Source organism: Telmatherina bonti (assembly GCF_933228915.1).
Source record: "Telmatherina bonti genome assembly, chromosome: 1".
Classification (NCBI taxonomy): Eukaryota; Metazoa; Chordata; class Actinopteri; order Atheriniformes; family Telmatherinidae; genus Telmatherina; species Telmatherina bonti.
The window spans coordinates 24,668,901-24,696,522 of NC_136619.1; the positions used below are offsets into that span (position 1 = coordinate 24,668,901).

Here is a 27,622-nt window from a genome sequence, read left to right on the forward strand (position 1 = left end):
GAAGATGCTAGACGGAAATGGCGGTGACGGCAAGGCGAGCAGCATGAACTGCTGAGGCATTTCATGGATGACAACTTTCGTCTGCCACTACATCGTTGGATAATTGACAATGACGTCGAAGTAGAGCACTTTTTGTCGTTATCATTACAAGCCTATACTACCTTTCCGGGGGGAGTTTTCATCTTGTCAGCGGAGGAGTGAAAATCTCACCGGGAGCATGGCTTCTTACAGCAACCAGGTAGCTAAGCTAGTAGGCTAACATTAGCCAGCACAGCAACTCCGTTTCAACGTGGTATAACGGTTATTTATCGCTTTACGACCGCTCCTCGATATGCAACGTCCTAATTACACGTATTGGCATACTACATTTGTGTTTTAGTTAGTTAAACGTTGTTATTTGTCAGCCCAGGCAAGTCGTGTCATTGAAATTGTTGGTGCTGAAAAGTGCTTGCTAATGCCCCCCTTAAGTATCATTGAATCAACCAGCATGGCAACGTTAGCTTACAGGCCCCACGTCTCTCCATTCATATCAGCCATCCTTACTTTTAGACACTGCTTTAATCTATCTGATTGGTTTCTTTAGCGTCATGACTCATAAGCATGCCTGCTCTGACACCAGCTATACTTTGGACAGAGATCCTAGAAGTGTCATGTGTTAATTTACTTGGAAAACTGACAGAAAACTGCTGCGTGTACGCATGGCCCACCTGCTTGGTGGCTCCACGGCCTACTCATATGGCTTATTTAAAAAAAAAAAAAAAAATAGTTTATACCTCCAAATTGGCTTTGCCTTTGGTAGTTTGGAAGTTAAAACATTTTCGTGGAACACTTTAGTTAGAATTTAGATTTTTCTAAGCTGTTGTAAGATAAGTTGCAACATTTGTGTGTTCATTTAGCTTTTAGCAAGCTAACAGCTTTACAGGTGGTGTGCTTACACTTTTCTGTCAGTACGTTAGCTGGGTAGCTACATACACTCAGACAGTGCGGGCCTTCGTTGATAACCATTATTTATTTGATTTGAAGATAAGTAGAAACAGAATGCAACATTTGCGTGTGCTACCGTGTAACCAGCTTGTGCTTTACGCTTTATGCTTTAGTTTTCATCAAACTACTTTACATAGTAGTTTGATCGTGTTTTTGTGAAAGTTAACTGTCATGTGGGAAGGCCCATTTAAGGTGTGCAAGCAGCAGCATGCCAAGTCTAAAGTTTTTCAATGTGTTACTGGTTGAAATGTTACATTTGAAACAAAAGTCCACGGTAATAATAATAATTTTTTTTTAAAAAAGTACCTAAAACAGGGACGTCTATATTATATTTCTGATGGGGTGGAGGGGTGGGGTGAACGTAGTTAACGATTAAAGATTAGGAAATCTAGCTTGCTTTTACATCTCTTCCTGTCCTTTAAAAAAAAAAAAAAAAAAAAATCAATTGAGCGTTTCTATGGGTCAGATGTATAGAAAAGTCAACACTAAAATAACGTGCATATATAACCGTATAAACATTTGATATAAACTCAGTCATTCTGATTTACTTTGTTGTGATGGTGGCGGGTGTTATTAGATGTGAATGGTGTAAGGTGTGCAGCTTGACATGTATGTCTTGAAATCAGAAGATTTGGACTTTAATCAATGTAAAAAAAAAGTTTTTTTCTTATGTAGGATGAATGAGGGGCAGAAAAATATGGTTGTGACAAATATTTACTAAGAGAAGTAACACATTTTTAGGTTGATGAAGTAAGTATTATAAAAGCAACAACAAGCAATCTAAAACCTAAAGTCAAGGCTGTTTTGTGTCAGCATCGGCTGATTTAATTCAGCTTGAAGTTATTTATCCTGTTAATGTGTTATCTTGCAAATGACACACCCAAAAGTAGCTTGATAAAATTGATTTCATTTTAGCCAATTGAAGCGAAGACCTGAGATATCCCTATAAAGTATTTGTGATTTATTAACTATTCCATTTATGCAGTGCTTTGTTCAATCTAGTAGCTAATAATTTAATGCACTCTCCATATCGTGTTACTAGCAGTATCGAGTTATTACAATGCTAGGGTTAGTGTTCAAAATATTACTTTGCTACACTGAACTGGATTGTAAATATCTGATTTAATTATCACATTTTTTATTGTCAATTAAACTATTGGCCTATAAGCTGGGGTCAACTACTATTGAGGCAAAACTGGAAGTTAGTTTTTTCTAAAGTTGTGTCCTCCAGGAAGAGCTTAACATCCCATTAACTTTAAAGCTTATGGGTTTAGCTTAGGGATCTAGAGAGCACAGTATATGTTGCATGGGCAGCTACAAACTGCAGCTCATGTCTCATTGCCTTGTAAATTTGTTCTTCTAAAATAAGATAAAAGTCTGAGAAGGTCTTGTGTTGAATGACAAACCCCCCCCCCCCCCCCCCCCCCCCCCCCCCCCCCCCCCCCCCCCCCAAACTAACCACACACTTTTTCTTTTTCTATTTTTGTAACTTTTTTTTTTCCTTCCTAATCTCATGTCACTAATTCTGTGAAATAGCACATCAACCTTCATTTAGTCATTTTAATCCCATTTCATGTTGTCTTATAAGTTTGAGTCTTATTCATATACCTTGCCTGACTTTAAAAAAAAAAAAAAGAAAAGAAAAAAAGTCACACCCTTCTTTTTTGAGCTGCCTTTGATTGTGGCACGTGTTCACTGTGACATTGTTTTAATAAGCCTCTGATATGTCCTGATGATTTTAGCATGTTAAGGCTCAAACTATTGGCCTTAATATTTGCCTTGACAAATGTCTTTTCCATTACCACAGGATCTGTGTTAGGAAATGGTTGCGTAAGAAATTAAAAAGTATTAAAATGCACCAATCTTCTTTTTTGGGTTCCGATTCCAATGCCTAAAATTGGGATACTGGACAATGATCTGTGTTGACAGCGAATCCATTTTAACAGTAATGTTGATAGGTTGTCAATGTCGTGAATCCCTGGGACCCACAGGGAGCGATTTGAGTGGGTCTCTAAAACTTTAAAAGAATATATATTTTGTACTTTAAGTTATTGTAGGTAAACTCCTTTGAGTTTACCAATGGGATCTCTTGGAAAGGCATGTGAAGATGCTATCTGAGTATAACAGAATGAGTATTTTCAAAGTGTTTTTCATCACTACCACTGCCAATGACTGGCTGTTCTAGTGGCTGGTAAACTAGTATTTTGCGATACTGTGTGTCAAGGGATCATCTATGCACAGATCTTTTAGAGGTGTGGATGGTTAATACAGTACTTGTCTGATGACAAAGTTTGTGTCACTAGTTACTATAATCCACTTTTATGGAAAAAAATTGAGTTTGTTTTTTCAGATTATAATGCATATTAGGGCTGTGACGATATGCTTTTGTCCCAATTTGATTCCGATTTTTTTGGGTGCCGATTCGATTTAAATAGCGATTCTCACGATTCTTCGATATTGCTGATTTTTGTAGATTAAAAACGAAAAAAAAAAATGTACAAAACGTATTTTGCTCGTCATTTTTCTTGATGTCAATTAGGAAAAAACCAAAACAGCAGCCAGACCATCATTCTGCTGCAATGATGTCCAATGAGACAAGTAAAAACAATAAAAATGACTCATATTTTATAATGGATTATTTTTGTAAATTTGGGGGAAAAAAATAGATTTTTTAAACAAAAAAAATATATTTTTTAAATTGTGAAGCAAAAAATCCAGATACTCAATTTTTTATTATTTTTTTTTAGATTTTCCCACCCCTGGTGCATATCTAGCAATGTCACTGTTTAAATTAACGTTGTTCATCATGGCCATTGCCATTTGTAAGGTTTCATTTGCCTGTAGTAAACTACACATCACATCTTGGTGAGAAAGTAACTGATGAATAAAATAACTCCAATTTAAATTCTTCAAAAATATATGTAAATAAGACGGGCACAATAAATTGTTTGACAGCTTTGTAGCCAGATCATGATCTGCAGTATCGGCTCAGAGGGCTCGTTTCTGCTGAAGAGGACTTCTTAGAAGTTCAATCTGACAGGCTTGTCTTGATGGAGACGATTTTCAGCAACTTTTAGTTCCTTTTACAAATCTTTCAAACGGGACTGTGCTAGTTGTGAACTTTTAAATTGCTCCACAGGTTCATGTGCATTAGAGAAAACATGGCTAACATTGCTCTGTGAAATAGGCCTGTTAGCTCAACAAGCAGGAGTGTATAAACAAAACAAGCCAAACTGGAGATTCCCACATCTTCCTTCACTTTCTTAATGTGAGTCACACAGCAATTGCAGGATTGCAGCATATTAGTTAGCTAACTTTTCCAGGTTGATCCTTGACAGATACAGGCTGATTGACCAGAATGATGAACTAGACCAACTTTTCTGTGGGCTAATCTGTTCTTTTAGCTGAACAATGTTTTACCCTTGAAGCTTGGGCTGGGCCATATGACTGTATATATCCTTTGGACAATAGAAAATGTCTATCGTTTACGCCTCGATTAGGTACTTTACTGCAGTATTATACGTCAAGATGAGATTTATGGCATGCATGCTGTAAGAAATAAACAAACATGGAGGAAGACTGCAGCTACATGTTTCAGAGCAGGGTAATTCACTAAAAGATAACCAGCCAACCAAAACCGATGATCTTGTTCCAAAAAGGGGACATTTCTGTCGCATGGGTGCAGTTTGGATATAAAAAGACCGATGTGGAATCAACAACAGACTAGCTCACTGTCCCAACAACTGACTCCTACATAACTAATTTTATCACCTGTGCAAGAATCAGGACAAAAAATACAGAGTCAACGTGCAAAAGCAGCGCCAAGTGGTAGCAAAAGCGCTCATAATAGACTCCAGACGCAAAATCCAGATGTAACAGGCAATTATCTGTGAAATGTTATACGGCCATAGTTCGCAGATGGAAGGAGGGCACTGCTGTCATTGCCAAGCACATCTGACACAAAATTACAGACAATTTTATATCATCATGGAGATAATAATAAAAAAAAAAAAAGAGCTATATCGGGATAAAAGATTTTGGTCATATCGCCCAGCCCCACTTGAAGCCTTGACTGTAAATACATTTTAAGTTGCTTTCTTGCTCTACTTATATTTGGAAATACAAAACCACAAAAGCTCTCGCAGTGTATCAGGGAATTCAGCCCGATATCAGATACATGAATCGTGTCAATAGGTTTAGGTTTTAGGATTAGGTAAACTTCATTCATCCCCGAGGGGAAATTCAGGTTCAAGAACAACTCGTCCAAGATTTAACAGACAAACTTTTAACATACATGGGTCACAGGCCCGAGTAGCCTAGGCCTCACAGCTGGAAATCCAGCACCGCCTTACAACCGATAAGAACAGAGGTACATTAGGATCTAGGGTGGAGGGCAAAAAAAAGTACCACAGGCGCAGTGTGAGAGACAAAAAACCCCCACCTCATATACACATAAGCACAAATTCAGACAATAGACAACACACAATCCAGGAAGACGGTGAGTCAGAGGGTTCTCCAGTATTGGAGCCTGATACCAATTAAATCCAGGTGCTGACCTCTTTTTGTCCACACCTACATGCTTGTACAAGCAACCTTCATTAGCCAAGTTTATGTTAAATGGCCCTAGTAGTTTACAAAATCAAGCATAGAGTAATGCTGAAAATCTGCAGTGTTAAGTGTTTTTGGGGCTTTAAAAGCAAAATTTCACAATACTTTTAAGAGTATGCTTTATGGCATTTCAAACTTGAGTGCGTAAAGTGTAGCAGTGAGGAACAAACACAAGTTTGTTCATCTGACACAGACTTGCTGAATGAGGCGCTGTGCCAATTTTTAAACGTTTTGGCAAGAATGGTAATAAATGATGCGACCGGAGTACTAAGCTTGCAAGTTTTAGGTGTTTTGTGCCAAAGTCTAAGTGTCAAAGTTCTTGTTCATTTTAAGTGGTTTACAAGTATAGATATTGTCAGTTGCATATGAAAAATCTCAGGAGCAGAAGTAATCAACAATCATCTGGTTATTTCATTGTACCTTAAACCTGTAAAGCACATTGTCAGTCAGTGAATGATTTAAAAAAAAAAAAGTTTATTTTAATGCATGCCCAACCTTTATTTACACTCTTCCTGTAAAAATATGAAATGTATGTATGCGTGTAAACACATGTCGTCATGAAGCTGTGCTGAAATTATACAGATGGCTAATTTGTTGTAATCCACAGTCCAAACGGACAGCAGTGCAAGCTTAGTGTGGTACGTATGGCATGCTTGCAGAAAGAAGCAAAAGGGGATTCTTTCTGTTGTGGTTATTTGAGCCATCCTGAGGCCGTTGGATTATAGCTGGGCGTTTGTCGCTTGTAGTGCCATTTCAGCAATGTAAGCCCTCCCGTGGGGCCTAGTTTGCAAAGAGTTACATATGCTTGAGCTGCACTTTCTATTCTCTTTGCCTTCCCTTTCATGTTTCACTGTTTATTGCACTGAAAGGATTAACGTTATGGTTAGTGAGTTCATTTAGCCTTTTTTCAGTTGCTTTGTTTTCTATGTGCATGTGGACACTTGGTGGCGTATATGGTGTTTCTCCTGGTGCTGTAAGGATAATCTGCCAAATAACACAATGATCAGTAATGATGAACTGTTAATAACAAAATGGCAATTGAGTAATAACAGAAAAACAAGATGGCGATCATGCTGAGTCATTGACAACAATACAGATGAATTGCATTGTGGTATCTGTGATTTATTAAAATTATAGTAAATCTGATTGTGTGGAGGCAGTGTTTCCCCAACCACTATAAGAACAAGTTTGTTTTTTTTTTTAAATATGTATATAAAAAATACAGTGTGATACAGTTTGATTTACATGACCGTTCTGTGTCCAAGGCAGAGTTCTGCCATGATGTTACACACCTAGACACATGCGTGGTCACACAGGTGATCCCACTTGGGTCAGCAGACAGCATTCACGTTTGAAAATACCTTGACCGGCTAAAAATCTGACAAATGTGAGCACTTTTAAAAGTTTCCCAGGGAGGTAAACATAGAAAACTCTGGCTCCAGTGAGGAGTATTTTTCTACTTAGGTGTTAAGCTGGAAATGTCATGCCTGTTGCGACAATAAACCCATCTGAACAAGCTGAATCTACAGTCATTGCAGTATTCTCTGTTGTATCATATCTTAAAATAGGTTGAATATTTTTTGAAAATTTTTATTAAAATTAGCATGTTAACTGAGATGTGAACTTTGAGAATTTTTAGTGACTCCACTGAATAAAACTGCCCTTTTGTTTTTACTTCATGCAGAAGTTTGGTTTTTTTTGTCCTTGGTGTTTTATGTCAATGATTCAGTTGAGTTTTAAAAAATTGAATGTGATTTCACAGCTGATGGTAGCTGTTACATAATGTTTAAATCATTTAAACATTGTCATGTATGATAGTCACACTGCAATGGGTAAGCTAGTTTTTACAACTACAGGTCCTCAATACACGGTTTACAGTGCCAATTTAAAGGTTGCTGAGATTTACATCCCTTGTTTATAAAGAGGAAATGAAAATACAGATGAAAGTTAAAGTGAGTCCAAAACTAATGGTTTTTAATACAATATTTATTATATATATATATATATATATATATATATCTCACTACTTAGGGCTGGGCAATATGACCAAAATCTCATATCTCCAAATAGCTCATTTTATATCCCCATAACGATATACATAACAATATAAAATTGTGTAATTTTATGTCAGTCATTTGTCAGATGTGCTTAACAATGACAGCAGTCATCTTCAATCTTGGGGAACTATGGCCGTGTGACGTTTCACGGGTATATGCCTGTTGCAGCGTTTGCATCTAGGGTTATTATGAGCGCTTTCACCACCACTTGATGCTGCTTTTGCTCGTTGACTCTATTCTTTATTCTGAATTCTTTATCCTGATTCTTGTGAAAGTGATAAAATTAGTTTGTTGTGAAGAAGTCCGTTGTTGGGACTTTGAGTTAGTCTTTTGTCTGTTCCTCGTCGGACTTTTTATATCCGTACCACATCCATGTGACAGAAATTTCCCTTCTTTTATGAATAAGCTCATCAGTTTTGGTTGGCTGGTCATCTTTAAGTGAGTTATCCTGCTCTGAAACGCGTCTGCTACTGTCTTTCTCCATGTTTGTTTATTTCTTGCAGCATGCATGCCGTAAATCGCATCTTGATGTAAAATACTGCAGTAAAGCACCTAATCGTTGCGCAAACGATAGAGCCTCATATAAAATGATAGACAATTTCTATTGTCCAAACTGCACTGCTCAAAAATAAAGGGAACACTCAAACATCACAATGTCAACCGCACTTCTGTGAAATTGAACTGTCTACTTAGGAAGCAACACTGATTGTCAATCAATTTATCATGCTGTTGCGTAAATGGAATAAACAGGTAGAAATTATAGGCAATTGGCAAGACACACCCAATAAAGGAGTGGTTCTGCAGGTGGTGACCTCCAGACCACTTTTCAGTTCCGATGCTTTCTGGCTGATGGTTTGGTCACTTTTGAATGCTGGCGATGCTTTCGCTCTAGTGGTAGCATGAGACAAAAGTCTACAGCCCACACAAGTGACTCAGGTAGTGCAGCTCATCCAGGATGGCACATCAATACAAGCTGTGACAAGAAGGTTTGCTGTGTCTGTCAGTGTAGTGTCCAGAGCATGGAGGTGCTACCAGGAGACAGGCCAGTACATCAGGAGATGTGGAGGTGGCCGTGGGAGGGCAACAACCCAGCAGTAAGACTGCTACCTCCTTCTTTGTGCAAGGAGGAACAGGAGGAGCACTGCCAGAGCCCTGCAAAATGAGCTCCAGCAGGCTACAAATGTGCATGTGTCTGCTAAAACAGTCAGAAACAGACTCCGTGAGGGTGGTATGAGGGCCTGACATCCACAGGTGGTGATTGTGCTTACAGTCCAACACTGTGCAGGATGTTTGGCATTTGCCAGAGAACACCAAGATTGGCAAATTCACCACTGACGCCCTGTGCTCTTCACTGATGAAAGCAGGTTCACACTGGGCACATGTGACAGTCTGGAGACGCCGTGGAGAACGTTCTACTGCCTGCAATGTCCTACAGCATGACAGTTTGGCAATGGGTCAGTAATGGTGGGGAGTGGCATTTCTTGTGAGGGCCTCATAGCCCTCCATGTGTTTGCCAGAGGTACCCTGACTGCCATTAGGTACCGAGAAGAGATCCTCAGACCCTTGTGGGACCATATACTGGTGCTTTTGGCCCTTTATTCCTCTTAATGCAAGACAATGCTAGACCTCATGTAGCTGGAGTGTGTCAGCAGTTCCTGTAACACGAAGGCGTTGATGGACTGGCCCGCCCGTTCCCCAGACCTGAATCCAGTTGAGTACATCTAGGACATCATGTTTGCTCCATCCACCAATGCCAATTTGCACCACAGACTGTCCAGGAGCTGGCGGATGCTCTAGTCCAGAACTGGGAGGATATCCCTCAGGAGAACATCCACCGCCTCATCAGGAGTATGCCCAAGCATTGTAGGGAAGTCATACGGCACATGGAGGCCACACACACTACTCATTTTGACTTGTTTAAAGGGCATCCAGACCTCCATGGGTTGATACGTTTGATTTTCATTGATAATTTGTGTGATTTTGTTGTCAGCACATTTAACTATGGAAAGAACAAAGTATTTAATGAAAATATTTTTTTTCAGATCTACATGTTACTTGAGTGTTACCTTTATTTTTTTTGAGCAGTGTATATTATCATATCGCCCAGCCCTATTACTACTGTAGTGCAAATATTGAGCATAATCAAATGAGAGATTAAATCAAGATCTAAATAAATTGGGCTGTTTGTGAAACACATCAGTTCAGGAAATTGGCAGCAATGCCCGGCCCTCGTATTGATATAAGCTATCAATAGAACAAGTATATTTAATATATTTAGGAGTACAAAAAGTTATGATTGTCATTATAGTTTCTCAAAGATTCCAGTTCACGATTACAGGGGTTACCTTATGTTTCAAGAAGCTTTCACTCTGGAATCCATTGTTCGAACTTTAGTGGTTTTGTCTACTAAAAGCTCTTATCGTACAACCGACATACCAGAACTTTAGCATTTTTGCTGTCTCACTGTTTTGTAAAACTGACCCAAAGCAATTCCCCATAGTTTATTTTTTTTAAATATGAAACGATAACTGCAAATATTTAAAAAAAAAAAAAAAAGTTCCCACAGCTTTAAGAACCCATCAAGTGGCGTTGTTAATGATATCAGTGACAAGGTGTCTTTTTAAAATGGTTTTACTGTCACTGTTTTTCTTTCTTTGGCTGAGAACCATAACTGGGTCACAGTTTGTCATTCAGACAATGGTTTATCTACATGCAAATCCAAAGGAATAAAGCAATGTTGTACTCCTGAAGAAATTATGTAGCAAAATTGTATTGATTGGGATTAAGGTGTCAAAGTAAATTGCCATTTTGGAGACCATGTTGGTGAGGCAGCCATACTGTTATCTCAGGTGATTGATTCATAGTTTAATTATTGACCATGTACTAGTCTAGATTTTTAGCTGAAACAAGAACAAGTGAACAGAAACTGTCTGGATCCATCTGTTTTTAAATGAATGAACAAGTTAAATGTTTGACATCTGAAGATTCAGTTTAAGATGAGGTTTCATGGTAGTTAATCCGTGATGATTTAATTCCAAGAAAGAAACTGGACGGTTATTGACATGCTTTATGTATAACACTGCGTGACTCATCATTTCATGATTTTTCTTTACCTTTGTACATGCTAGAATTATACTATTGGTCAGGTGACGTTAGACTTTTGAAATTGCCCTACTGCCTAGATATCAGATGATGACACTTTTGACATCTTATAAACGGTGTGATCTCCATATTAAGACTTTTTAAATGGCATATCAGGGACTTGATGTTTGTGTTTTACTGTCATTAAGTAATTCTGGAGTCATTCCAGCAAAATATTTTAGAGAAAAGGGAATTTTACAGACTTTTTCCTCCTGAACTAATAGTTTATTTCTTTCCACAGTACATCTTTGGGGAATTCAGCCCGGATGAGATCAATCAGTTCTTTGTCACTCCTCGATGTTATGTTGAGGTAAGAAGAAAGGAGGAGCTGTATTTCAAGAATTCAGGATTTAACTTTTGGCTATGATAGTAAACCATTGTCAAGAATCTTTGGTGGCCTCTACTGGCCTTCAAGACGAGACTTTGACCAGAAACTACAGGGGTTGTAGTTAATCTTTCACTTAGTCTCACTGCATAGATGCTATCAGTTATTTACCATGAAAAATTAACCTTGTAGGCATATTTAAAACTTTTCTTTCTTTTTCTCGCATTACTTATTCTTTCAGCCTCATGTCAGAAATATTGAGGAATTTTTAAAATCTTGAAATCTTAATCTTAAAATTATTTTTACTTTGGTCTGTTTTGACTTTTCACAGCTTCCGCCATTCAATGACAAAGTTCCATGTGTCAGTCAGTCTTCTGGTATGTACTCCTGATGTGCTTAATAATTGTAACCATTTGTGTGTGTGTATTTTCTTGAAGTATGTCAATATCAAAATCCCCCACAACCTCTCAACAACCGTTTTTCTGCTTATTGCTGAAAAACCTTGACATCTTTTTTTTTTTTTTTTTTACCCTGTAAAGTAGGTGTTTCTTTTCAACGTAAGATTTAAAATATTTTTGCACGGTGTCCCTTTCCCCCCCCCCCCCCCCCCCCCCCCCCCCCCCAAATAAACAAGAACACGTAATCTTGCAACTCCTGACCATTTAAAAAATGTAATGATGTCCTCAATTGTTAATGGCCACCAAATAAAAAGTGATGTTGCAGCCACCTTTCTTTCAGTGGTATCCATTTGCACCTAACTTTTGCCTTACCTTGATTTGTATTGATTATTTAGGAAGTTACTGCACTCCTGCTGTACCTTATATTATGGAGTCTATGGGACTGCAGGTCTGCGGTGAGTTGAGGAGTCTGACATCCTGTGGCTTGACTAGCTGTTGTCTGTAAAACTAAAAACCCAAGTTTTCAAAAACTGGTGGCTTTCTAAACTATATGCCTGTATTCTTTCTCTTGCCTGTTTGTAAAATCTGTAGAGCTTTGCATGCTAAGGATACCTAAGTATCTTCTTTTGCATTTAATGCATTTTCACAACTGCAGGGCTCCAAGTTGAACTGAAAACAAACTGAATTTTTTTTTTTTTTTAAAAAAACAATCAGTTTTGTTTTTTTTTTTTTACTAGGGCTAAAGGGATGGTTTCAGTGGTTGCTAATGTTTTGCTAATTTTTGTATTTTATCCTTGCATTATTGGTTTTACCGCTGAATGCAATTCTCCAAACATAAGTGCGATTTCAGTAACACTAACAAAATATTTTCTAATCCTCGTACCAAATATAACTTTTTATGCCTTTTTAACACCTACAGAACATCAGAGTTTAGTGTTTGGGTGGCAAACTTGGTCACTTGGATGATTTTTCTTATTTGCACTTACTAATGTTTTCTTTTTTTTCAACTTTGCACCTGGCACTTCTGACTGCTTAATAATTCATAATCTTAGCAGCTATGCTAATGTACATGTGGTGCATTCTTGTTTTACATTTCTGTCTTTGAAACATGTAAAAATGCTACATAAGTATTTTAAAGAAATAATTTGTTTTTTATTATTGTATTTCTATAATTTATAAGTAAAGATGAAGGCAAAGTATTGGAAGCAAAGGATTTATTCCAGGCAAAATTTTAATCTATATTATTTCAGTAAACTCCTTTATTCCTTGTTACCATCTGCTCATTTTTCTTGCAGGTTATATTAAGGTCAGTTGGAAGAGTTCAACATTATTTGAACAGATAAGAATAAACACACCTTGACATAAATAATCATAGCTATAAGTTACAAACTGTTCTATTTTTGTCTATTTCAGTTTGTACACATTGACTTTGATAAAAAAAAAAAAAATTCAACATTTTCATTTGTTTAGCTTCAACGCTTTCCATTTGAACACTGATAATCAAAAATATATTGAATTTATAGCATCAAGATGAAAATATGTTTGGTTGGTGTAGTTTTTTTGTTGCAACAGCACTTCCTGGCAATAAATCATCTGCTGTTGGAAAACCTATTTGTTTTCCTTTTGATTGGTGCCACATTTGTAAACAAAATGCAACTGTGGAATGAGCAGCAAAGTCCAATGTTTTGGTCACGCTCATAAAAAACCTACCGACTTGTCTATTCTGGGCAAACCAAGCCCTCCTCTCCATTTTCGGATTCTGGGGAAAGTCATTGTGTCATGTGAGGTGACCACAGTTGGGTGCTGGTGGGACTGTGTGTGTTTATTTTACATGCTATTTACACCCCGCCCCCCCTTTTTTATGCAAAGATGCAATATCACATCAACAAATAATTGCCCAAACAAACATTTAATTATTTTTGTGCCAACTTTGTTTTCCTCTTCAGGTTTAAAATGTAAATGATAAATGTTGAACCACTCCAAGCCAATGAGAAATATGACTTAACATAGAAGCAATGTTTCATATAAAAAAACAAACAAACAAAAAAACCCCCAATAAAATTCCTATTCACTTCATGCCTGATACCACAGCCCAAATGAGGGATAGATTACTTTTTCAGCTGAAGGACTTTGTAAGAGACTGAGGTGGAGATAAAAAATGACAGGACAGCTTTTTAATGTATCTGTTTTATATGATTTAGACTTTGTTTGCAACTGTGTGTTGTGTTTAATTGACTCAAATATTCTCCGCAGCAGAAGACTACCAGCACATTGAGTTTGGTGTTGACGAGGTGATGGATCCCAAGCCTGGGATGAATGATCCTTTGTACAAGGTGTCCAGCACACTCAATCCACAGGCTCCAGAGTTCATCCTGGGCTGCCAGTCAGCCCAGAAGGCTCCACAGATGGCTCCTCCAGCGGCTGACATCCCCGATGGGAGCCATTTCAACCCGCTTGATGGACCTGACTCTGAGGGGTCAGCCCTTGACAATCACCAGGCCTGCCAGGAGATAGATGGTCTCTCTGGTAGCTTGGGACAGCGAGAGAGAAAGAAAAAGAAAAAGCGACCGCCCGGGTACTACAACTACTTAGATCCATCAACTAGTGGAAACAGCAGCAGTGGTGCAACAGATGAAGCACCTCTGACTGCACTAGTGAATGGACATGCACTCGGAGGTCCACACCACAATACTGAGGATGTGGACAGTAAGGTATTGTCAGGGGTTGAACTTCCCACCCCAGGACCCATTTCCACAGCAACTTCAACAGCTGCTGTGTTTGCCTCCACATCCACTGCCAATCAGAGGACTTGTGAGAGCCCTGATGACTCTTCTCTGGACTTAACGAGTGGAGCTGCCTCTTTATCAGATGGTAACAATGCAACTTCCTCCCCTCCACCCTCCTTTCAAAGCAGAAGGATGGTAGAGGGACCAAGGACTGCAGATCAGCAGCCTGATCAATTGGATCAACAGAGCCCTGAACTTTCAGATACCCCACAAAGCCCCATCTCAAAATCACCTCTTCCTCCAGCCGCTGTGGCCACCCCCTCTGTCATCACTTCCGTTACGACTACTGAACAAGAGGGAAGGGAGGTTTCAGACAGTGGGGTGGCCAATGGGCTAGATGAGCCTAATACTCCTGTCAGTGCAGACGGACACAAAGATGACTGTGAGGGTGAGGAGCAGACTCAGCATCTCATCCCAGACTCTGCTTCACAGGCCATAGTGATGGAGCAGGCACAATCCCCTGCAAACTCAGCTGCACCTACTGCCAATCTTCCCAAATCTTGGGCTAGCCTCTTTCACAACTCCAAGCCTCTGCCTGGGGGCCCTCAGGCCTTTGTGGAGGTAAAGAATGTTGTGGAAGTTGTGTCTTCCTCCCCTGCTATTCCTGAGCAGCCTGAAAAGGTTGGGGAGTTTAAAGAAGATCCTGTTCATGTGTCAGAAGACCCTATGGCCCCTAAACTTGCAGGTATTAGTGCTTTGCATATTTGTGAAGTTTTTTGCTAAAAGAATCATATTTACTACTACATTCTTTTCTGTCCACTTGATGGAAATGTTAAGACCTTATTTCACTCAGTTTTAAGAGGCTTTCCGATTACAAGACACCGTAAACATCTGAAGAAATGCACATGGCTTTCATGCTGCACTTACCACTTAGTATGTTGTTGCAAATGAAGGTTTAAGAGAGAACCACTAGATGGCAGAAATAAATGCTGTATAGCTGTCTAGTATTAAGTCATCAGTGAGATTTATAACCTACTCTATCTCATCACTGCAATACTATAAGTAGGCCAAGAATGCCTTGTGGACAAGACATCCTGTGAACAAAGGAATGCTCCCATACAGCTTTAGCACAGGTAGATGGTCTCTTTCTTTTGTGCCAGTGTCTTGCTTTGTTGTGGCACATTTTGTCATTTGGCCCCTTTAAATATCATGTCCCCAAAAGTTAAATTTTGGAGACAGCAAGTTGCTTTTACTGTTTTAATTTTTTTTTTTTTTTTTTAAAAACATTGTTTTTGAGTGCAGCTTCAATATAGTCAGATATTTTTGTTCAGTACTGCATTAATGGATATCTAGCTCTTCCCTTTTAGAGGTGTGATTTAGATTGGCATTTGACTATTCGGATTAACAAAGAAATATTATGCGATGACTTAAACATCTGTTTGTTGATTGACCTGAAAGCCAACAAGGGAAATTCACAGCTCCTGTATTCATTTAAGTGAACAGACACTTGATGTAGAACAGAAGTAAATAGCTTTTTGAAATGTCATTAATTCAGTCACACAAGTAAACAGTTGTAGTGTCACTATATTTAGGGAAGGTTGGATTGCACACAGTTTAATTCTGATTTAACTTTTTTTTTTAAAAACTTAGATACATGATGCAAAATACTGACTTATATTTTATGTTGCATAATCCCACACACACACACACACACACACACACACACACACACACACACACACACACACACACACACACACACACACACACACAAGTGGTTCCTGCAAAGTTGGCTAATTAGATAACCTTGTTTAAACCACATGATTGAAGGTATTTGGATTGTCTATAGTCTACATTTATTTGCCCACCAAGATTCTGGTTTGAATTCTGTTTTGAACAATCTTATCAAAAAGACACTATCTCACCAGTGTGTTTTCTATGGTATGCTCTGGGCCACACTGCATACAACTTGAGATGCAAATGAATTTTTTTTAATGCTTGCAATGTCTTTTGCCATTTGACATAAACATGCTTAGTTAAGTGTGAATGAACCAGAAAATCATCTTACATTTTCTTTGTTCGACCATTATTAACATATAGAGTCAAACTGCAGACACTGCATACGATACAGAGCATCAATTTGGTTTACTGACCTTAAGTGCTGCATCTCTTCTGGAAGTGACTGCTGCTTTGTAGCAGGACTACAGATTGTAGTGGTAATGAGATTATAGGCAGATCGAAATTTTCCCTTGTGTTTAGCACTGGACATTTGAATGTGAAGTTTTTTATTTAAACTTGGAAAAAAGATCAAGATACTTTGACATAGCCCCCATGTAGTGATAGGGCTGCTGCTTGTATAGTCTTTAACTATATTAAGTCTAAGTGTAACACAGCTATGATTTACAACAATATTCAGTTTTGCAGAAACAACTTTTTTTCTCTTTATTTAAATCGACTCCTTAATACTACATCTACACCCAGAAGGTGTGGAAAATTAAAAATGGATCCTACGGTGATATACATTGTCATTGTAAATAACTGACCAAGTACTATATGCTCCCTGTTTATGAAAAGTAATTTACAGGATAAGGGGTACTGTTGTTTTAACAAGTCAATTTTCAGTTCAACTTTATTTGTATAGCATCACTTCACAACAATGTCATCTTAGGGCACTTTACAGACACATCATTTAAAACCAATTCATAAATAGCCTAGTTAAGGAAAACTGACTGATTGCGTCAAATCTTTCATTCGATCCAGTCCCCAATCCTGAGCATATGCAAGATAGCAGCGCAAATGAAAAAAAACTCCTTTTTACCTGAATGTAGAGTTTTGCCCAAGTTTGATAACTAAATAGAACTTGTAAAATCAGCAGTCAGTATCGTCCAATGGATGATTTGGGGAAAACCTTTTCTCAGAGTATCAGGATATTTAAATAGCTTTGTGTCAGAGCCGAGCATACCACAATCAAAGGACATAATTAGCACAGTTATGCAAGTGATTGCACCGAGAAGTTGTTTTTTTTTCCTGATAATGTAATTCATTTTTTATTAAGCTTACTTTACTTGGGGTCTGTGAAAGTACAATACAAAACTTTTTTTTCTCATGTCATATTGTTATTCATCACAATCAGATGAAGTCGGATGAGTTGAGCATTATCCACGTTACCATGGGAGCTGTGCTTTTTGAATGACTGCCTCCCTTCCTAGGCGTGGTATAGTAAACTCTTGCTTTTATTCAGCCAGTCTCTAGTGTTCTTTTCACTAGAGACAAGAATAAAAGGGGAAAAGGTACATTTGCTGCTCCTTATAACGACACTTGTGACTCTGGGAAAAAAAATCTAGTACTTTGATGTTGTGACTGTATGTACATGCAGAAATGTGCTGGCAGGCGTTATTTTTTGCAGTTTAACAAAACTACTTGTTTAAGAACTGTGTTTGTTTGAATCCCCAGAACTTATTGAGAATGTGAAGTTGATACATAAACCAGTGTCTTTGCAGCCAAGAGGACTGATCAACAAAGGAAACTGGTGTTATATCAATGCTGTATCCTTTACCTGCTTTATTTTGCATCAACTTTTTTTGTACAACATACCTTTTAAATTTTTGACGTGTGTTAATTGAAAGACTGGGTAACATAAAATCAAGGCTTTTAACATAGACCGTTGTGAAATGCCGAGAAACTTTTAAGCTATACTTTAAGCTATACTTAAAAAAGGTCATACAAAGGCAGAGAGGTTTTATTCAAACACTAAATGGTATTCCCAGATTTATAGTAAATAAGCTAAAAACATACCAGTTTAGAAAGCTAGTTAAAACCAGCTACAGTTATCTTACAGCTTATTTGTTAAACAGTCCATCATGTAGTTTGTACTCAATTGTGCTTTCTTCCTTGACTCTGAGCACTTAGACCCTACAGGCCCTGATTGCATGCCCTCCCATGTATCACCTGATGAAGTCTATTCCTCTGCATAATGAAACGCAGAGACCATGTACATCCACACCCATGATAGACAACTTGTAAGTAAATTTACAGTTTTGCAAGCTAATGTCAAATTTGTCCATGTTGCACACTGAGAGACATTGCTGTTATTTCTGACAGTGTAAGGTTGGTGAACGAGTTCAACAACATGCCTGTGCCATCTAAAACCAAACAAGGTAAGATGATTCGTGCAACTGATAACATTTGGGATAATTTCGTATCTGTGCCGCTGATTTATGATTTGTTGCTTTTCCTATAGCTGTAGGTGATAAGGTCATAAAGGACATACGGCCTGGCACACCTTTTGAACCAACTTACATTTATAGACTCCTCACACTCATCAAGTCAAGTCTTTCAGAAAAGGTAGGACATGTTGTATCATTTTGGTCAAGTGCAGATTCCTTGCAAAGCAATGTGTCAGGATCTGCTTTATTTCTGCTTTTTTTTTCTTCTCCATTTAATTAAACTCTTAAGTACACTTACTCTGGAACAAACAGTATTTGGAGCAGTATGATGCTTTAAAAGAAAATTCTTTTCTTTTAATTGGATGTCTTTTTCTGAATAAAGATAATTCGTGCTTTCCACATACTGACTCGACTCTGAAACAGTTTTAATGAAGAGAAGTGACCAAACCCCCCCCAGATGTCTCTCTTTTTGATATTTAATCAGGCTTATACTCATCCTGTATGTGCGCACACTTTTTCTCAGTATACCTCAATGAATGATTGTATTCACATTTCTGTGCGCACTAGCGTTTTCGACAGCAGGTATTTTTTGTTTGTGTGTGTTAATCATTACTGGTGTACTTTTGACATGCTTGCAGGGTAGACAAGAAGATGCGGAGGAGTACCTTGGGTTCACACTCAACGGATTGCACGAGGAAATGCTGGCATTGAAAAAACTAATCTCACCTCAGGAAGAAAGTAAGCAACTTTTATAGGTTACCAGAACATGCCATAAGTTGATAATTACGAGAAAATTTTAATTAAATTTATTGTTGAAATATAGTTGCCACTCTGATTTAACATAACTGTTGGCTTACATAACACTTTGTCAGATTGATTTATATATATATATATATATATATATATATATATATATATATATATATATATATATATATATATATATATATATATATATATATATATATATATATACTCGTTTTGTGATGCCCCATCAAATGTAAAACTTTATTTGTAGCTTCTCTTCAAATAGCATTAGTAACAAGTTCCTAAGCATCAATTATGAGTTCATAAACATCTTTTTTAAAATATATCTAACAGAATCTCCCACACCCAATGGACCAGAGTCCCAACCTGGAGTAGAGGAGGATGTTCCTGATAAAGAGGAAGACGGAAGCGATGACGAGTGGGAACAAGTTGGTCCTCGAAACAAGACTTCCATCACTCGCCAAGCTGACTTTGTCCGCACACCCATCACCGATATCTTTGGTGGACACATCAGGTATAGTGACAGACTATTCTCTTGTTTGGTATGGCCTCTATACAGTTTGCTGCAAATCATAATTTTGCCAATTGTGCTTGGCTTAACCAATGAGCATGAACTTTTTAAGGCATAAGCAATTGTCATGTTTTGTGATGCCCCAACAGTAATAAAAAAGTTGTGAACAAATGTAAAGTTTTTTTCACTCTCATTTTAAACAGTTGGGGTGTTTTTTGTTTTTTGTTTTTTTTTGTCTGAAGACAACATTGCCTTAAAGTACTGAGAGGGACTAAAATATTTTAGACTTAAAGGAGCAGTTTATGAACCTCTTCATTAATATTTGTTAAAATACAATATTTAATTGGACACTTTGTTTCTTTCTTAGATCAGTCGTATATCAACAAAACTCTAAAGAGTCAGCCACTCTGCAGCCTTTCTTCACGCTGCAGCTTGACATCCAATCTGAGAAGATCCGCACAGTCCAGGAAGCTCTAGAGACCTTGGTGGCCCGAGAGTCTGTGCAGGGATACACTTCTAAAACCAAGCAAGAGGTAAATAAAATAATGATACAGATTCTGTCATTGCAAACTTTTCATTTTCAGTTATTTTAGCAATTTTGACTTTGACCATATTCTGTGAGGTTTTACTGACAAAGGAAAACAATTTATTTATTAAATATATTTTTGTATTTGTTGAAGCGCTGAGGGTTCAACATATTAAGGAAGAAAATGTCAGATATATACATCCTCAGAACAGACCTTATGACTGACAAAATTCGAAAACCTAGAACTTTAAGGTCCTTCAGTATTAAGCTGGGAAACATCTGTAACACAGCTGTGTAGTGGGTGTTTTGTTTCTAACAGATCTTTTTTTTTCCCCTGTCATTTTTCTCCCTTTCTTTTTTTGGAGATATTGATTCACAGCTTAATTCATGGCTTGATTGTTGCAAAATCAATTTTTTGTACTGTTTCCGAGTCAATTTGAAGGAAATGTCCAAGTGCATAGTACACTTTAAATACGGTACTCATTTACACTATTTAATTTTTGTTCACTACAAACAAAGCTTTGAGTCTTAAAAAATGAAACCACTGAATAGTATTTTAGTACTGCGACGATAACCGTCCCTATTATTGCATGTCTTATTAATCTTTGTGTGTTTGCCTTCAGATTGAGATAAGTCGAAGAGTAACTCTGGAAGAGCTACCACCTGTGCTAGTTCTCCATCTTAAGAGGTTTGTCTTTGAAAAGACTGGGGGCTGCCAGAAACTGACGAAGAACATTGAATACCCCGTTGACCTGGAAATCAGTAAAGGTATACAAGGCCACACAATCTCCTGGGTTTGCTAGACCTTAAACTGGACTCGCATACTTTCAGTGCACACACAAAATAATTACACTCATGACAAGTGTAGAGTGGCCTTAACAAAATAGTCCAAGTTTGTGTCACTCAACTTTTACAAAACTTTCTGTTTACAGAGCAAAAAAATTATCCAGAAAGGATCCTTTAAAATTTTTTTGTGTGGTGTTGAGAAAGACAAATTTATGTGTTAGGAAGGAGTGGTTATTATTTTCAGCGCATGACTGTCACATAAAAACATCTTTGTGACTGGATCAGACTGCCAAGTCACTCAAATTTATACAAGATAAATGGTAACTTTATTTAATTATAGAATTTGTAGTTGTATCAGTATAACAGTGTTGCTGTGAACTTTGTAAAAATATTTGTAGACAGGTTTATATTCATACTTACACTGGAAGCTTCCCTCAGGTTTGTTTGATTATTTTACCTCTTATATCATCCACATTTCTGCTTTGATATTTAAAGCTTTTTAAAATTATGCTCGCTCCTTTTGGCAGAGAAAATTTGTTCAACATTGTACAGCAGCCAGCCCATAATTCTGCTGTCATGATATCAGACAGGTTAAACAAAAAAACCAAACAAAACAAAAATGCAGTTGTGCAGAAGCATAGCATTGTATCATCTTATTTTCAGTTTTAAGATTGTTTAAATTGTGCAAATCTTAAACTACTAGGATAAAATGTTGGAAGAGACACAATATTTATTGTTTCACATATTGTTCATAATCTTGGTTTAATCATGGATCTTTCTTTGAACTTCTTTCAGATCTCCTGTCTTCTGGAGTGCGAAGCAAAGTTGTGAAAGGCCAAAGAACTTACAGGCTCTTTGCAGGTGTGTTTGTGAAAGAAGATGACGATACTTTTTAGTACATTGCCACTTTGGGAAAAAGAATAAAATGACTTATTTTTAGTCCTTAATGACAATAACAATAATCAGGATACAAACTACAGGCAGAACATTTTACTGTTTCACATTACTTTGTCCTTTAGTATTAAACTTTTCAACTGAGAAATCTGTAGGTACAACATGCAACAAATGAAATAAACCAGTTGTACTGATTGATTATCTTTAGATTTAGATAGGTGTATGCTACAAATAAGTAACATAATCAGTGACATGACTGGCAAAATGTGAATTATAAAGCCCTCTGATGCCCTTGAACGGCAAATCAGTTTCTCTACTCCATTGTTTTCCTCGTCGTGAAGTTGTGACGTGTATGAAACAAAATTAAAATCAGAAATCCCTTTCACAGATTTAAAAATATGTAATCTTTGACAGTTACATTTTTAAATATGCCTTTTAGTCTGATGGTATTGTTTCTCCATAACAACACACACTGAGTAGCTGTTACAGCCTGTCACATTGTAGTATTTTCTGACAATATAAAACTAAAAATGATATGATGTAGAAGTTACTGAAGGACGATAATGTTGATCATTTCAACTTTTCACGGCTGCCCTTAACAAATCCCCTCCCCTCTGCATTCACATTGCTCCTCCTCAAATGCACCCCAACACATGACTGATGTGTGATGAACCGTTGTTTTGTACTCAAATATTTTGTACACTTAAATTATTTCTTGAGGTATTTTCTTGCTTTTAAGCCTCCAGCTAACGGTGTGCTTGGCTGGTATAACTACATTGATGTTATTTCTAACAAACTGTTAGTCTCGTTCTACCTGAGAGAACTGTGCATACTAACAGGGAAGGCGGGCTCCACTTGACTGTATGAACTGATCAGTTATTGTGATGAGTAATGAACCAACTTTAAGAGCCGATTCTTTGACGTGAATGAGAAGAACCGATTCCTGTCTACAGGCCAATTTATGCCCGACACAGATGACTGATATGTGGACAGATTGACAGTTTTGCCTGTCTCCTGCATCTGTTTTGCCTGTAAAATTGCTCCATTTTTAATTGGCTTAGCTGTACTGTCACTTGATTCAGAAAATGTAGCCGATTTAATTAACAAGACCCTAGCAAGTTCCACATTGTGGAGTTGTGGCCCACACTGAACTACTTGCAGTGGGAAACTGCTGGCACATTCGTGCCCAAACTTGTAAATCAAGGATGTGTGATAGCTACAAAATGTGCCCTTTTTTTTCTTCCACTGATTTCTTTTTCTCCCACTGTCTTTTTGATTCCACCAGTTGTCTATCACCATGGAAACAGCGCGACTGGCGGCCATTACACCACTGATGTCTTCCACATTGGTCTTAACGGCTGGCTGCGTATCGACGACCAGGCAGTGAAGGTCATCAACCAGTACCAGGTGGTGAAGCAGACTGCAGAGCGCACCGCCTACCTGCTGTACTACCGCCGCGTTGACTTGCTGTAGACACGCACATACACGTCCCTACACACAATACCTGAACATATTCAGAAATACACACATGCAACATGTTCATGATGCACTAACACAATGCACAACAGAAAACACAAACACACCAAACTAATGAACAGGAACACTGCCCAGCTTGTTCTCATGCAAGATTTTCCTCTTCTTCCCTTCTGTCCTTGCTTTCCTGAGAACCAGCTTTTCCTACACTGTTTTCTTGTCACCCTTTTATTTTTGGAAGAAGAGAAGCAAGCTGCATTCAGGAAGATTTTCCTGGAACTGCTCTCTTCTCTGTACACCACTGCTGTTTCTTTTCCTTTTTTGTTTGAAAGCAGCATGGAAGGACTGTTGGAACAGACAAAGGGCAGGGTTGGGGTTATACTTTAGGACCTGAGATTCACCTCTGACTGAGCCCACAGCTTGGCTGCGATGGCAAACGATGAACTCACTCACACAGGAGGACCTTATCTACCACAGGCTGCAAGTGGACTGCAGAGGTAATTCTCTTATTCAGATGATCTTTTTTTTAAGGAAATAACAAGTGTTTGCCTTTTAGTGAAGGAGAACTGTCAGCCGAATAAACTTTCAGCAGCTTAAAAGCCTATTGTTTGCCCTTGTGCATTGAAAAGGCCCAGCACCAGCATTGTCATGAATCTCTCCTCCTAAGGCCAGATTGTGTTCTTCTTTGCCACCATCAACACCCCCACCTGCTCCTCCATTTTCTCACTTTTATGATGCTTTTAAATCTAGGTACAACTCGAGCCATCAAAAACTGAAAGACAGAGGTGGTGCATTGGATGGGAACTTCACAGCTTCATTGTTTTGAGGTCTGTGTTACGGTATTTGGGTTTAGATTTAGTAAAATTGTTAAAAAAAAAAAAAACACACAAAAAAAATATTAATGTGCTTTAGAATTTAATGACAAATAAGCTTCTGTGCACAAAGTATAAACTGATTGATGATTATATGACAGGCAAAAGCATATTTTACGAATATTTAGATTCAAATGTTAAAAGAAGAAGAATTAAAAAAAAAAAAAGTTCTAGCTGACCGAAAACCTGTTTGGGTCCTGAAAGACTCTGCCAGTTATTAGACTCAGATCCCTTCTCTGGAGAAGTGGCAGCCGATCAAGACAGATCCCTCTGAAAAACCTGCCCTTGTTTACTTTGTACATTTCTGTCTTCATCCATTTTTTTTCTTGTCTTTTGTCAGAAGGTTCCATCTATGTATTTGTGGTTTATCAGTGTAGCTTTGGGCCACACAACCCTCTAACACCCCCCCCCCCCCCCCCCCCCCCCCCCAACTCAGCATAAAGCGGGGGCTGCCTTAGGTTCAATGTGACATTTTTCACTCTGTATACATGTCTAACCCAAATCAGGTGTGCTATTGAGTGCAATGCCTGAAGAGTTATGGGAATGTACCCGACGCCTCTGTATTTACTGTTGTGTGGCGCAGTGTTTCCTTCCTGTTGAGGCAAACTGAGCATTGAGGGGAAAGTGGGACTATATCAGAGCTAAACTACATGAAGATCTTGCATATGCACACAAAAGGTAGTGTTTGCTTTGCCTGAAGATATTGATTCTTGGCTCACTCGTTTGTGATTTTATTTTTCGTTATAAAATGATGCTGTTTATTTCTTTTACCATTGATCATTTTTTTTGGATGTCTTGTTGCTCTCACACCCTACAGAATAAAATGCGAGCATTAGAATTGGTATTTGACAGAAATTAAGACTAAAGCACAACAGCGAATAAAATTTAAATAGTTCTTTGCTTGAATTTTAAAAAAAAAAAAATTATTTTTCCCCTCTCCTTTTCCGATCACTGAAGATCAATTTCATTCCAACCACCAGTATCAGATTCTCAGTGTTAACATATTGGCTCGAGTATATCCACTCCCTCTCCTCTGTCTTGTATGGACTTTAGTTTCTCCCATGTCAGTTTTTGTCAAAAACACGGTACACTGGTGAGATGGATTACTCCACTTTTCCAGTGTCAAAGAGGAGATATGGTGCAACGTGTGATATGTTTCCTACATTCTAAGAGCAGTGTTTTTAAGCTAGTTTAATTTGCCATTTGATTGTAAATTTACAGGCTTCTTGGGCTCACTAAAGTTGAAATTAAACTTGTTTTCAAAAAATACTCGCTCGATTGAAATATTAGCTCTCCCAGTATGTGGTGCATAGTATCAATTGACTTCTCGTGGGTTTCAAGGTCAGACCCTTTCCCAAGTTAACCAAAGGACATTTATATTGGCCCTGCTGCCTTCCATTCAATCTACGACTATATTGCCTTGTCCATTCGAGGTCTTGTTGCCATCTCATTGCACAAAGGAAATGGCATGCTCTGTAGACAGTTGTTGCATCAGTTCAGTTGCACTGCTGGATTCTGTCATTTCTGCACAAATTGTGACATTGTTCATTCAGCATATTTTCCTTTCCCATTTCAAAGAATGTTTGGAAGATGGGTGGTTGAAACAGACACCTTGAGCTTTCTGTTGTACAGTTTTATCTCTGTGTCTGAGGGCTGGTCAGAAAATGTGCTGGTGAAAAGCTTCAATAATGTATCAGTATGTGCTCCTAACACTATTGTCTGCTGGGAACTGTTGGGATATTGACCTATAAACAAAGTCTATTCTGTCTTTTGATTTTAAGCCTCCAGCATACTATTTTTTTTTGTTGTTCAAATAAAAGATTGTGCAAAAAAAGCAGTTTGCTAATCAAGTGTAGTCTGAAGAGTATATGGTTTTCTTTCTCCACAGTGGACTGGCCTTCAGAACAATGTGCACAATAAAGCAAAACAACAAAATGATCCTGACTCTTGGTCTACAACACATGTAAATGGTTTTACTGCATATATATATGTATTTGTCTTATCTCCTCCTGAAGCCTAGAGCAGAGCTTCAGTTTGGTTTTACGGTAAGCAGCACTTGGCTCTAAAACTTAAAATCAAATGTATTTTTCTTAATGTCAGAATGCATTCATGGATCCATTTGGATTTTTTTTATTTTTTATTAATGGGCCTACAGCCTTAGGAGCATAATGGCATGTTGGCACACCTACTGGCAAACAACCTATATTCATGCATTCCTTCAGCCCCTTGTTTTGCTTTAAATTTGTACTTCCATAACATCAGCAGATATGTTTAAAATTGCCAGGCTCACTGCACAAAATGTAGGAAGCCTTATAGCTAACCATTTTACTTTGCAATTACAAAGTTAATGATTATTATTGATTTATCATAAATGATTTCTTATCTGGATGGTCTTCTGTTTAGACTGAGGAGAGATTTGGGAAAATCTTTGAATTTTCAGCCTTGTCTTGATTTGTTGTCCTAATTTTATCCATTTCCTGATATCAAGGAAATTGATGTCTGAAATGTCCCTGTGATCCCAAGCTATCATTGAGACAAAAATCACAATTGCTGTCCTTGAGCTTCAACCCTAATTCTCCTGTGAACCCCCAGTACGAGATTGCAGTCTTGTCACTGGACTTAAATACCTCAGCTTTTTTAGTCGCTTTGTGAAAACTCCTCCAAGGCCGTATGATTGACACACCAAATGAGGTAAAGACTGCAGCTTCAGGTGATTGTCAAGTGATGGTTTTCTGCTATACCGTCAAACTGTTACTCTTTGAAATCTCAGTTTGAAGCACGTTTTTCAGTGATGTGTAGTATGTTGATTTGATTTTTTTCTTCATGAAGGAGTCACAAATTATACATTTTCTAAAGAGATAATCTCGGATGTTAAACTCCAGTCCTGGATGGCTGGTATCTGGCAGGTTTTTGTTTCCCTTCACCAACAAACCAGATTCAAATCAAATGGATCCAACAGCTTCATTTTGGTCAGATGTGTTGAAGCAGAGACAACAAAAACCTGCAGGATATACTGGCCCTTTAGGACTGGATGGAGTTTCAGACATGCCTCTTACAGCATTCTTGATTTCTTCCTGTTCTTTGTGGTGGTTTGATCGATAAACATTTGTCAAAATGCTTTGTATGAACTTATTCAGAAGTGTAAATCTATCAAGACAATGTTCTATCTGTTCTTTGGTTGGGTTTAAGGCTATTTTAACCCATAAAAAGGTTTTGAAAAGTACGAAAGGCTTGTTGACCAGCTATTTTACTGGACCACAAAAGATGTAATAAGAATGAACAGAAAAGAATTGTAGCTAATGCTATGGTTTTGGTTTAACATTCTTAATCAAATGAATCAACAGCCAAATCTTTTTTGTCAGACTGAAAAAGACTGGTGAATACAGC

The 27,622-nt window shown here is 37.9% G+C and overlaps 1 protein-coding gene across 2 annotated transcripts; it reads left to right on the forward strand.

Moving 5' to 3' along the window:
• usp10 (ubiquitin specific peptidase 10) lies at window positions 1-26,283 on the forward strand. Of its 2 annotated transcripts, none has more exons than XM_079241396.1 (15): window positions 1-238; window positions 11,032-11,100; window positions 11,447-11,492; window positions 11,909-11,968; window positions 13,767-14,984; window positions 17,693-17,784; window positions 18,149-18,258; window positions 18,341-18,396; window positions 18,480-18,583; window positions 19,044-19,143; window positions 19,507-19,687; window positions 20,052-20,217; window positions 20,834-20,978; window positions 21,792-21,857; window positions 23,176-26,283. In XM_079241396.1, exons 1-15 carry the CDS (start codon window positions 218-220, stop codon window positions 23,361-23,363), a joined length of 2,622 nt encoding a protein of 873 aa, XP_079097522.1. In that variant the 5' UTR covers window positions 1-217; the 3' UTR covers window positions 23,364-26,283. The 2 variants fall into 2 exon arrangements, with proteins under 2 accessions (XP_079097522.1, XP_079097523.1); XM_079241397.1 differs by having other exon boundaries at window positions 13,770-14,984.
• Window positions 26,284-27,622: the final 1,339 nt, after the last annotated feature.

Bases quoted from the DNA above. Each gene is read 5' to 3' on its own strand.
- usp10 (XM_079241396.1), top strand. From the start codon at position 218: ATGGCTTCTTACAGCAACCAG. The intron at 11,493-11,908 runs GTATGTACTCCT...TTGATTATTTAG, and splicing joins ATGTGTCAGTCAGTCTTCTG to GAAGTTACTGCACTCCTGCT. The intron at 18,259-18,340 runs GTAAGTAAATTT...TATTTCTGACAG, and splicing joins ACACCCATGATAGACAACTT to TGTAAGGTTGGTGAACGAGT.